At 55.2% G+C, this 12,528-nt stretch overlaps 2 protein-coding genes across 2 annotated transcripts in view; both read right to left on the bottom strand.

The window, feature by feature from the left end:
* Positions 1 to 2,308: 2,308 nt before the first annotated feature.
* On the bottom strand, positions 2,309 to 4,018 carry LOC115273307 (protein FAM209B-like). The gene is made up of 2 exons (XM_029916307.1): positions 3,678 to 4,018; positions 2,309 to 2,746 (listed from the first exon to the last, which is right to left on the bottom strand). Exons 1-2 carry the CDS (start codon positions 3,924 to 3,926, stop codon positions 2,483 to 2,485), a joined length of 513 nt encoding a protein of 170 aa, XP_029772167.1. The 5' UTR covers positions 3,927 to 4,018; the 3' UTR covers positions 2,309 to 2,482.
* A 3,669-nt stretch (positions 4,019 to 7,687) lies between these two features.
* The window catches only part of RTF2 (replication termination factor 2), a 37,454-nt gene continuing 32,613 nt past the window's right edge, over positions 7,688 to 12,528 (bottom strand). Inside the window, exons 6-9 of the mRNA XM_029916306.1 lie at positions 11,915 to 12,028; positions 9,374 to 9,428; positions 9,174 to 9,269; positions 7,688 to 8,157 (exon numbers count right to left, since the gene is read on the bottom strand). Of these exons, the coding sequence (XP_029772166.1) occupies positions 7,979 to 8,157; positions 9,174 to 9,269; positions 9,374 to 9,428; positions 11,915 to 12,028 (444 nt within the window). The 3' untranslated portion in view covers positions 7,688 to 7,978. The remainder of the gene's footprint in view (positions 8,158 to 9,173; positions 9,270 to 9,373; positions 9,429 to 11,914; positions 12,029 to 12,528) is intronic.

Below are 12,528 nucleotides of genomic sequence, written 5' to 3'. Positions count from 1 at the left end.
TCAGACAAATGTGGGATGTTTGTGAAGGTTACAGGTGAACATATCGACTCCTGAATACTCTTCCTGGTTGTTAACATGTAAATAAGATCAGAATGAACTAGGGGTTGGCGAACTTCCTATAAATGGCCGGTCAGTGAACATTTTCAGCTTTGTGGGTCACAGGGCTTCAGCTGCGATCATTCAACAAAACCATTGGGCACAAAACCAGGCACGGGCAGTATGGAAGTGAACAGGGCGGCTGTGTGCCAATCGAAGTTATGAACTGAAATTTGAATTTATGTTAAGTTCATGTTACGAAATATTATTCATCTCTTTTTCAATCATTAAAAATATAAAAGCCAAAGGTGCCTCAGTGGGTGGCTCAGCCGACTGAGCACCTGACTCTTGATTTCAGCTCAGAACATGACTCCAGGGTCGTGGGATCGACCCTTGAGGGTAGAGCCTGCTCGAGTCCCTCTCCCTCTCCCTCTGCCCCTCCCCTACTTGAGCGTGCACCTGTGCTCTCTCTCCAAAAATTAAAAATTAAAAAAATATGAAAGCCAGGGGCACCTTGGTGGCTGAGTCGGTTAAGCTCAGGTCTTGATCTCGGGATTAAGTTCAAGCTCTGCATTGGGCTCCATGCTTGTGTGAAAAAAAATGAAACTAAAAAAGTTGCTTAAAAAATAGCAAGCAAGCAATCAATAAAAGCTACCATTGGCTCGTGGGAAGGATGAACACGGGCAGCGGGCTGGATGTGGCCTGTGGGCCACGGCTCGCTGAGCCCCGGGTTTTTAGAGCTGGGCCCTGAGACCACAGGCTAGACCCAAAATGGTCTCGCTCACCTGCACGTCCTCAGTGTGCCATTAAAACAACTCTCAGAGTCCCGTTGGCTTGGAAAACGCAGCACACAGCACACTGGAGGCACAAAGTCATCTCAGCTCCTTCCATTTGTCCCCATCCTGCTTGGTCAAGGTGAAAAGCAAAGTATCAGGAATGACAAGACAGGAAGAGATGGGCGGGGCTCCCGTCTGAGGTCGGACTCCCACACGCCTGGGGGGCGGAGCCTGAAGACTCTGCCCAGATTCAGGACTCCTCTGTCAGGGACACATGAATCTGGACTGAACTAGAAATAAGCAACTTCCACGGCCTTCCCCAGCCAGCTTCTCTCTCCCGGCACCTGCATGTCTGTAAAGTCACCCGCTGACCTAGCTCAGGGGGTCAGTGAGCTAACTTAACAGCCCTAGGTAAGTGTAGTTTCCATCAGCCACGCTAACATGCCGAAATATCCATATGTTTTTATTTTCATTTATTTACTTATTAACTAAATTTTTTTAATGTTTATTTTTGAGAGAGAGTGAGACAAAGTGTGAGCGGGGGAGGGGCAGAGAGAGAGGGAGACACAGAATCCAAAGCAGGCTCCCGGCTCTGAGCTGGCAGCACAGAGCCCAACGTGGGGCTCGAACCCATGAACCACAAGATCATGACCTGAGCGGAAGTCAAACGCTTAACTGACTGAGCCACCCAGGTGCCCCCCAAAACATCCATATTTTTAACAGGTCTTATAAACATTCATATCAACTAATTTGGGAAGCTCATCTGTATCCAAATTACATTGAAAATATAGATTAATTCTCTGTTTTTCTTAATCTAATTAGGCATATATGTAACTGCTGGTTTGGTAGAAGAAAAAGTCAGTACATATAATCCATGAGATGAAATGAATGAAAGGACTTTCCTGGTGGTAAGAAAATCAAATGATTCTAGAATCCACCATTCTCCTGATATATGCATGTGTGCGTGTACACACACACACACACACACACACGCGCGCGCGCGCCTCTTAACTCAATCACTTTCTCTTTTTTAAAAATGTTTGTTTGTTTGGCTTTTTGTTTGTTTAAAGATTGCAAGCGAGGAAGGGCAGGGAGAGAGGTGAGAAAGAATCCCAAGCTGGTTCTGTGCTGTCAGCACACGGGGCTCGAACCCACGAACCGCGAGATCATGACCTGAGCCGAAATCAAGACTTGGACACTCAACAGACCGAGCCACCCAGAAACCCCTCCACCACTTTCTTTTAAACTTATAATTAAAGTTGGACTTCATAATAAGTTAGAAAGATGAAACCTGGCCCCCTCTTTCGCACCAACACCTCCCGGAAAGACAGCGACTCTGAAAATGGCAGCGGCAGCTCATCCCAAGTCTCCCGAGCCTTGTCGCCTCTCCGGGCCCGGCCCCGCGGCCTCGAGGGCCGCTCTCTGCCACGGCGTCTCTCTCCTCTCCCTGCTCACTGCTCCAGAGGAGCCGACGAAAGCCAACACAAAACAGTAACTGTGGTGGCCCCTGGTCTCACATTTATTATTTTCTCTTAGTTTAGAAAAAGAACGAGGGGGTGGGGAAAAGGTGCCACGTTCGAGAATTCTTTTTCTTCAGAATAGTTTTATTAGTTTGCATACGGTTTGCCAACACTCAACTTTTTCTCTCCTACTCTGACACACAAATCGACTCACTCCGAGTCTTCTTCGCCCCAGATCTCATAGATGGTGACGTTATTGTGAGGGGCTGCAGGCGCCTCCAAGTTCCGCAGCTTGGGGTTCCCGCCGGCTGCCACGATGACCTTCAGGTTGCGCACCGTGGACAGAAATTTCACAAGGTCCACCTCGAGCTGGGTTAAGGTACTGAATGCATAGTCTTTGCTGGGGGAAGTACTTTGATTTTTCTTTAGTGGGGAGCGAAACGAACGGCCTCGAAGCCCAGACGGATTCTGCTCCTGTCAAGAAAGATACTCAGGGTGAATAATATCGTTGACTTTGCCAGTTTCGGCACAGTTCCAAGAGAGTCGGGCTCATCTAAGAGAACTGGTTCTAGCATTGCACTCTAGGCCAGGGATTGGCAAACGATGGCCCAGTCTGGACCCTCTGTTGATTTTATAAATAAAACTTTATTGGAACACAGCCTGTTAACTTAGGTGCATATTACACATGGCTGCTTTCGGGCTAAAACAGCAGAGCTGAGTAGTTACAACAGAGGCCATACAGGCTGCAGAGCTGAAGATATCTACCGTCTGGTCCTTTCCAGAAAAGGCTGGTCCTTTCCAGAAAAGGCTTGCCCACCGCTGCTCTGTGGGTTTGGACGCGGTCCCATGGAGTGGGGGGGCTGTCTAGGACAGAACATGCCGTGTACGTCTCTCCCTTTCCCCAACTGAGACTTTGTTCAGCCACTTTAGGAAGGAGCTGTTAATTCTTTACCCCTTTACCCCTTCGCGACGGGTCTTTTCCTTTACTTGGGATAATGATCCCATGTCCATTCAGCTCAGCAACTTGTCAGGAGTCAAATGCTCGGGAAATTAAGAATCAGGAGTGACTCTGTCTCTGTAAGTTTGACCTGAAACATGCCAAGCTCTTGAATCTGTCCTGACTTTGAAAAGACTCAATAGGATAAATGTCAAGCCAAGCTTTCATTCACCCAGTAAACACCTTGGATCGTTAGCCCCGGATCCCTGGGGGTCTGGGGACTATTGTCTTCCCCGAGGAGACGTCAGGAAATGGATTTGCCCACGTCCTGCAGGACTGGGACGTGGGGCCTTGCCTCCGACTCCGTTCCCCTGAACGACCCTGAGCGTAACCCACTAGAACACCCGCTTCTCCGCGCCTGCGGGTCTGAGACAGAGTCGCCGTAAAAATTCAGAGAGCAGCCCTTACCTTACTCTTCTCACTCTCTCCTCGAAACTTCAGGATCGCGTACAGCATGACCACAAAGAAAAGCCAGAGCCATTTGCTCCCAAGCCAGCCTTGGGCATGCTCTGGTAGGTTCTGCCTAATCCGGAAGTGCCCTCCGCAAGGCACCTTGCCCTGGGGTTCTTTGGCTTTCTCTCTCAGGGAGGTAAACATGAAGGCGTAGCCACAGGAGAGGCACAGCGGCAGGAACAAGACCCACGTCAGCGTCCGCATGGTGAGCAGAGGTGGGGGGGCGGGGAGCTCATGGTGGGTCTGTCTGCATCTGGCCTCTGGGTGCCGAGGCCTGGCTGGCTGGTGATGTCACAGAGCCATTGTGACAGCTGCAGGCTCGGCTCACAGGGGTTGCCCGGGAGCGAGGCCTCAAGGGAGGTGGAGAAATTTCCAAGGGGCAGTGAGAGCGAGAAGACTGGCCACCAGCTCCCGGCCAGAACATTCTTTCCGAGCCCTGGGCTCCACCGGGAGAGGCCACCCCTTGTTTCTGTGTCTTCCTGCTGAATCCAGACGCTGTGGTGAGCGGGTGGACCCCGCACGTAGCCCTGCGGAACCGAGAGGCAAGAGGGGCAGACATTACACCAGAGGCCGCAGGCCGGTGCGTTCTGCTGGGCCTCTTCAGGGTTTCTAGAAATGACTATTTGCCAAGATTTCAAAGTTGGCAGGAGGTCTGCCCTTAGATTTCCGGCTCCCTGTGTAGGTAGGGATGATCTGCTAACGCCGGGCGGCTCGAGGCTGGAGTCAAATGGGGTCTGGCCCCTCCAGGGGGCCGAACTCGGTGCCCCCAGCCCGTGTCTCTCTCGCCTCCCACCTCTGCTCACGGATCGGCCCTGAGTGCGCACCGCCTGGCTCGGCAAGGGGCATGAGGTACCTCCTAGGAACGGGGTGCTTTACCCCAGAACAAGGGGACGGGCGAGGTTAGGTTACACAGCAAGGCTCCCCCAACACAGGCGTTCAGGTAGTTTGAGGGATGAGGAGGGGGTGGCCGGGAAAACGGGGAGGGGGCTGAAGACCTTAAATGAGGATGCAGGCTGTGTGACACTGAAAGCCAATGCCGGGAGTGGAGCTGGGGAGGGTTCCCTGGCCCGTGTGTCTGAAACCATCAGTTTTGGTATTTTTCAATTTTTTTTAATGTTTTTTTAATTTTTGAGAGAGAGAGAGAGAGAGAGAGAGACAGCATGAGCGGGGGCGGGGGGGGGGGGGGGGGGGGGAGACACAGAATCCGAAGCAGCTCCAGGCTCTGAGCTGTCAGCACAGAGCCCGACGTGGGGCTCAAACCCACAAGTGAGATCATCACCTGAGCCGAAGCCAGATACTTAACTGACTGAGCCCCCAGGCGCCCCTGAAACCATCAGTTTTTAAGATGCCACGAATCCCAAAAGTCTCATGTAATGGGACTTACACCTGTTCCCCCATCCCCTGCTTCACACACTTACTGCCTGGGAGTGAAATGCCCTGCTGACTCAATCAAGGGACCCCTGGGAGGCCTCCCTGTGCCTCAGGCCGGCTTGAGCTCCGGGCAGTGCCCGGGTTTTGTACGACTATTTGAAACCACAGGGGGGAGGCGGCTCTTCCCTGGGGGTGGCTTGTCTGGGCAGCGGTGGCCTGTGTGGGGCCGTGAGGGAGAGGGCGTGCCGTGTGACCACCAGGGGCTAGTCCCCGGAACAGACACCCATCCTGTCTCTCCTGGGCGGCCTCATGTGGCTCTGGGGGAGGCACCCTGCTGCTCAGGTACACTGCAGAGTCCTGGGGTGGCCCCGTGCCTGTGTGCACCCCGAATTCTAGGTCACCCCCCAGGCGTGGTTTACACAGGTGACCCCAAGCCACGGGAGTGGCAAGTTTCGCCCCACACTGCTTCCGTTACTTGGAAATATCTATGGATATTTGATGACAGGAATCACACGGCATTGGTTCATATCCTGGTCAAAGTCTAAAGCACTTTTCAGTAAGACAAACTGAAAAGCAGAGGAGGTGAGGGAAGATCATTTTTTTTTAAAGGCTTACTAAGTTTTGAGATAGAGGCAGACAGAGCACGAGCAGGGGAGAAGCAGAGAGGCAAATATAAAATGCGAAGCAGCTCCCGGCTCCCAGCTGTCAGCACAGACCCGACGTGGGGCTCGAACCCACGAACCGTGAGATCATGACCTGAGCCAAAGTCAGACGCTTAATACACTGAGCCCCCAGGCGCCCAGGAAGACCTTTGAGCCCAAACGCTCTCGGGGTCAAAAGGCAAGAGGAGGTTCATGGTGTTGAGTGGTGGTCTTCTCAGTTCATGTTGGGGAGGCTTTAACTTTAGGTCTTGGAAATAAGAGTTAAAGAGCCTGGAGATTCCCTCTCCCAGGTCCCTCCCGGCTAGGAAAGTGGCCCGGGTCGGGGGAGGGCGCAGAGGTAGGAGGAGCCCGCAGGTGCCCATCCCTCCCTGCTCCCCCCCTGGCCCTGGCCTGGGGGGCGGACTCGGGAACTTGAGGGCTCAGCTCCTGATGACATACTTGTGGGAGACAATGGACCTGCTAGTGAGCTGGGGCCACGTGTGCCGCGCTGCGGGAAGGCACCGTGGTCACCGGTCTGTCTGTGGGTCACCGAGTCCCAGGAGACAAAGACCCTCAGGTGCTCAGCTCTTCAGGTGAGCGCTCAGGACCATGGCGGCCCGGAGCCGGGAGCCCGCGTCCTGCCGGGCCCAGGCGGACACGGTTACACCGCTCTCCGCAGTAAGCAGGGGCCAGGGCCACTCCTCGGGCCTCTGAGGACTCGACGCCTTGCTAGACATTCAAGGAGGCTCCAAGCTCTTCTCTGGGGGCTGCAGGGCTTCCTTACCCCCTGGGCACGGAAGGCAGGGAAGGCCAGGGAGGAGGCTGCCGGGTAGGCAGAGGCCAGAGGCTGGTGGGGGTGGGCAGGGAGTGACCTGCAGGGCTGGGCTGTGACCTTGATGGAGTGGTGGCTGAGATGCTCAAGTTCTGATGCTGGGGACACTGTGACCAGGTCACCGGGAAAAACTGGACACAGTTAAAATAATTTCTGCAAAATAAAATTAAGGCTAAATTGAGAGGAATCAAAGTTGGCAGAAAAAATGGCTATTGACATAAAATGCCTCCTGATAACTGAAGCTGTAGTTAGTGACACTGGACTGAAAATTTAGACCAACGAGTGACGTTTTCCTCGTGAGATAAGGAAACGCCTTGTGACAAAGAAGTCTTAACCAAACAAAAAGGTGCTGACCGTTACAATAACCAAAGGAAAAAGGAGAACGAGCCACACGTAACTAGGAAAGGATTACCGGGCTCTAGGGAACACAGGAAAGCAAAGATGGGTCATGCACGTTTGTTCTGGAAAACTCCGCAACAACACTCACCGACGTTAATGGAATTCTGAGGAAAACGCTTCTCTCTTCACAGAATGGACGCCCCGGGGGCCGAACTTCCCACCGCAAAGAGGCTGAGAACTCGGGGACAGAACCCTCCCTCCCCGGGCCTCCACCACCTACCCGCCCGGCTCTGTTTCGCAATTTTTGACGGAAGCCAGGCCCCAGATGGGCGGTGAGGACCAGCCAGCCGCATCCACACCACCACCGGCTCCGGAAGGCTCGTGACTGAGGTCAGCATAGAGCAGGTAAAGGGTGAACGGCACCGATTCTACACAGGCCATGGGGCTGCTCGGGTCACGTCGACGGAAAGGCGGCAGCGTCCTCACTAGAGGAAGCCAGAAGAGAGAGGACAGACGTAGGAAGGCAGACAGACTCGTCTCTGTTGGCAAAGCATCGGGTGTCCTTCCAACCCTCCTCTGTCTGGAAATGGACGAATAAAGGAACCTGCTCTAAACGCTGGAGGGCAGAGGCCCAGCCCCGACCAGACCCCGCACACGCGGCTGCGGGCTCAGTGCATTTGAAACCTGCCTTTTCCTTATAAAGGTCAGTCCACCGGCCTGGCTAACTGCTGGCAGCAAAACCACTGGCGTTATAGTGAAAATGAGCCAAGCGCACACTCAGCTGCGAGGAATCTGGAGTCTTTAATGATGTTCAGCACAGAAGGCGCAGCCAACGGTCTTTCTGGGTGGAGGGGGGCCCCGGGGCCTGGCACATCTGCAGGGGGAGCGGGCGCGGGGGGCGGGGGGTCCTGCAGGAGGGGCAGGGCCTGCGGGCAGGGCGGGCAGGTGCGGGCACAGCCACCCCTGGAGCCCGGGCGCTGCACGAGCGAGGGCGACCACGCCAGCTCCGGGGTCTGGGAGGGCGACCTCACAACCACGGGCCCATGGGTCGGGGACCCGGGGGACCCCGGGCCTCAGAAGCAGTAGGACGTGTGGGTGACCCAGTGGGCCGATTCCTCCTTGGAGCGCTTGGCGGAGCTGTGGGAGGTGAAGAGGGACTTGTACGCCTCGGACTCCTCGCTGTCGGCAATGGACCTCTTCGTGGCGCCGCACACAGGCTTCCCGGCCTTCCCGGAAGAGCTCCCACCGGCCACTGCAAGAGCCAAAAGCCAGCTGCGTCAGGGTCGGGTTCCGGGTCAGTCCCAGCACCACGGTCTCCAGAAGGAAAACACGTCCATTCACCTGGGGACTCTGCCGCCTCCTCCCGAGGGACACACGGGGAAGGACGTCACCTCACTGACCGCCGAGGACACACAGAGCCGGCGTGTGGGAGGCGGGACTGGGACCCAGCCCAAGACTACACATTCTTTCAGCTAGGAACCAATCGGGGTTTCTTTTATTGTGAAATAAGTATTTCTCCTCTTAAAGGCAGCGAGGAGAAACGCACTGAATTCTGGACTATGTGCCAAACAGCCCTGTGACATTTGGCCAAGAGGTAGGGGAAGAGCTGGCTCAGAACGCCACATGTGGGGCAGTTAAAACCTAAGCCTCGGGGCGGCTGGGGGGCTCGGTCAGTTAAATGTCTGACTTGGGCTCAGGTCATGATCTCATGGTTCGTGGGTTCGAGCCCCGAGTCAGACTCTGTGGACAGCTCAGAGCCTGGAGCTGCTTCAGATTCTGTGTCTCCCTCTTTCTCTGTCCCTCCTGCCTCCCGCTCTTGTCTCTTTCTCTCTCTCTCTCTCAAAAACAAATAAATATTCAAGATAAAATAAAATAAAATAAAATAAAATAAAAAAATAAAATAAGATAAAATAAAATAAAATAAAATAAAACAGAACAAAACCCAAGCCTTAAAGGGACCGGGAACGTTCCTGTCCAACGTCACGCCCAGGCCACGCCCCAGGATCCTCAGCAGGGCTGCTCCCTGTGCAGCCTCGGGGCACCACAGGCACACAGAGCCAGAAGACAGCTGGCATGGACGCCCAGTCTCCGTGGGGCAGACCCTCGGGGGGAGGGACTGTCTCCTCGCCTCTGAGAGGGCTCAGCGAACTACTCAGGAACTCGACTAGGGACGACCTTGAACTTTCCAAGTCGCTGCAGCGAAGACTGTGACCTAGCCAGCAGGCGACCAGCTCCCTGCACAGCTCCCCGTGTCTCACCAGGACCCACCTGCGCTTCTGGGAGCCGGGCCGGCTTTCTTCTCTCTGGAGTCAAGGCTGGTTTCTTCAGGTTTCCCGGTCTTCACTTTGGATGGCCCTGGGGATTCTGTTAAAAAAGGAAAAAAATAAAAGTAAGCCAAATAAGAACAAAAACGAAAGTATTTTAAAGCCTGATTTTTGCCCAAATATGGACCTTTTGAAGGGTCTTACCTTCACTGACATCTGGTTTTGAGACAGCCTCTACCGCCTTGGGCTTCTTTGCTTTCTGTGAAAAGAGAGCAGACGGGAGCTGGGCGTGGATTCACCGTCTCCCGGCGGGAGTGCGGCGACAAGCCGCTGCAGGTCGTGGAGGGCGGGCGTGCATCCTGGAGACGACTCGGACCCACGCTCGGTCCCCGTGCGTTTCCAGCTACGTGCCTCTGCCTCGCTCGGGAACATACCTGAAGACCCCTGCCTAGTTCTCGGTTTATATTCCAACAACCACCTTCTCAAAAGTCTTAGATGCCAGATTTCGGCCATAACACCGCCAAGGGTGACTACAAATAACAGGCACAGATGGGAACATCAAGCCCCCCGGCAGAGACGTGGACTGAACCCAACCCCTCCCAGTAACTTCTTCAAAGTTGTGAAGCTGCTTTGATACGTGTTTAACTAGTAAGACTTCAGGCTGGAGGCACCTCTCGGTCCTGGGGTCGTGGGTTCGAGCCCGTGTTGGGTGTAGAGATTATTAAAGTAAATACACTTAAAAAAAAAAAGGACTTGAGACTATACAGAAGGCATGTGAGCCAAATCTCCTGAACTCTGGATTGCTCTTGTTAGAGTTTTAGGCACTAAAATTCTGTACCTCATAACAACTATATCGGTCCGCAGAAATTTAAAAAATGAAGCTCACCATTCTAAAATCACACCGCTGTGTGAGAAGTGACTCAGTCACAGAAAACACAAACAGAACTGGGTTTACTCAGAATTTAACATGCCGCTTCCCCGAGTATCCAGAAGGTGGCACTAAAGACACATGGCCTAACAGAAGGCTCCCATCAGCGGAAAGTGTGGAAACTGGCCTTGAAGGGGCACTGGCCTTGAACTTGTAACACATACATGCAGAGGGTCTTGTAATGCTTGTACAAAACGTAAATACTTCCTGTTGGCTTCACACGCGCAAAGCATGCATTCAGATCGGTGAGGGTAATACCTAGCCTTCAAAAAAAGAGAGACAATGCTGATTCTGAAGCCTTTTGTTCACAGTGGAGGTTGTGCAAAAAGCAAGAGCGGTAGGTGAGGGCGCGCTCCGTCTCATTTCCGGCTGTGAGTGTATTTGGGAAGCGCTTCGGTGTTTTAGAGGCATTCCTGGAGCTGCGGGGGGTTTGGCGGAGAGGGTGTGCCATGTCGGCGCTGCAGGGCTTTGAACGCCTTGGCAGGAAGCCTGGGACAGGAGACGGCACCAAAGTGACACGGTCAAGGACCGTACAGAGCCGGTGGCTGCTCCTGAAACACACCTGCTTCCCTTTGGTGCTTGGTAAAACCTGAGCTTGCCCGACGGCAACAAAGAGCGAGCAGCTCATGTCTGGTGATCGTCAAAAATACCGCAAGGCTCCTGCGCTCTTGTCCTGCTCCCGGGGATCCAGAAAACCCGTGCGGGTGCGCGTGCTTGCGAGCTCGCTCCTGCCTCTGACACTCTGTCAGGGCCGCGTCACTGGTCAGTGCGCCGCACAGAGGTCCGCCCGTGACCCCGCAGCCAATCCCCTAGCGCCTCACGAGTTCCTCTGTCTGAGTTCTAACCACAGAAGCTCTCCCACGCTTACGCTGAACCTAACGTAGTGTTTTACTTTTTATTTTTAGGTTTTTAATGAAAAAAAATTTTTTTAAGTTTATTTTTATTTTTACTTGTTTTGTGATGTCTCCACCCAGCGTGGGGCTTGAGCTCATGACCCCGAGATCAAGAGCCGCCCGCGCCACCAGCCGGGCCAGCCAGGTGTCCCTCGCTGAGATTTTGTGGAGAAGGAAACCTGCTCTCCGTGAGAGGCCGTGGGGCTCGTCACAAACACCGCACGGAATGACACATGCACTGAGGGCTGCAGAACGGCCGGCGCCCCGGGCGACCTTGTGGCCGATGACCTGCGTTCAGCCCAGCCCTGACGGCAGGTCCTCGAGCAAGGAGTCCGCTGCTGGTGGACGTGATTCTAGCCCGGGGCCACGAATCCGAGCCTTCAGGGGACACGTCCACCCAGAGCTCCGGTCGCCACCGTCCAGCACGTGGCCGGCCTCCCGCCCAGGCCCCTGGCCCAGGCCGCAGGGGGTGGGGATCGAGGGAAGGCTCCCGGGGCGGGCCCCCCCCACCTCTGGTGACTCCCGGGACCCGCAAACCGGGGCAGCACGGTCTCTCCCGATGTGCTGGGGTGGTGGTGACCTTCCGCTTCTACGTTACAAGCTCTGTCCACCCAGCACGGACTCTTACATCAGTGCCGGCGACCATGGCGGCTGCTTCTCCCTCGGACATGACCTTGTTGGCCCCGCCCCTCTCGAGACCTGTCCTATGCAGGAGCGCTCGCCACCCCCAGGTCACTGGGGAAGCTGCGTGCAGCCGAGCAGAGGTCCTTCCGGAGCCCAGGCCCCGTGGGCTGTAAAAGCCACCTCGATCACCCCCCACCCACCAGTGGCCTCCATCAACCCAGGTTGGGGGTCAGCAATGGCCCGCAGCCCAGGTGGCCGAAGCCTCCAGAAGGGGAGGGCAGACGCGAGGACGGTCATTACCTTTCCCAGCTTCGCCTTGAGCCTCCTCTCCTCCATCCGCACCTTCAGCGTCTCCACATCATCCTTGGTGCCGTTGAGCACGATGACGTCATCCTCCTGGAAGGCGGCCCCACACTGGACGGGGCAGGAGACAGAGGACCTGCCGTCAGCACCCTTGCCCAACCACCGCTCCGCAGGCCCTCGGGAAGTTCCCCAAGTGTCTCTGGGCCCACGCTCTGCCTCGCCAAGTCCTGCATGTGGAGCTGGCGGGGCAGGCCCTGGAGGGCCGGTGTCTGGGACACTCTGGTGTCTGGGGACCTAGATTCCGGGGGGAAGGGTTCCCACCATTTTCTCTGTCAGGCTGCTTTCCACCCAGGTCTCCCCATGGGGCCCGACCTCCGGGTGGGCAGAGGGCCCCGTTCCCAGACACGAGCATGTGGTGGGCATTCCGGAAAAGTCTGTGAGGGGAAGCGTCACGCTATTTATTCAGCACCCTCTGCCGGTCCATCTCAGGAGGACTAGTTTCACAGGAGCCCGTGACGGCCCCACACTGCTGAGCGCGGCCCGGAAGGGAGGAAGCCCGCAGAGCTTCCCTTCCAGACACAGCCGAGGGCTGTGAACTTGACCCTGCGCCG

Source organism: Suricata suricatta, chromosome 12, assembly GCF_006229205.1.
Source record: "Suricata suricatta isolate VVHF042 chromosome 12, meerkat_22Aug2017_6uvM2_HiC, whole genome shotgun sequence".
Lineage (NCBI taxonomy): Eukaryota > Metazoa > Chordata > Mammalia > Carnivora > Herpestidae > Suricata > Suricata suricatta.
Note: the sequence above shows the minus strand (reverse complement) of the source record. Positions and strands in the feature narration are given on the sequence as shown.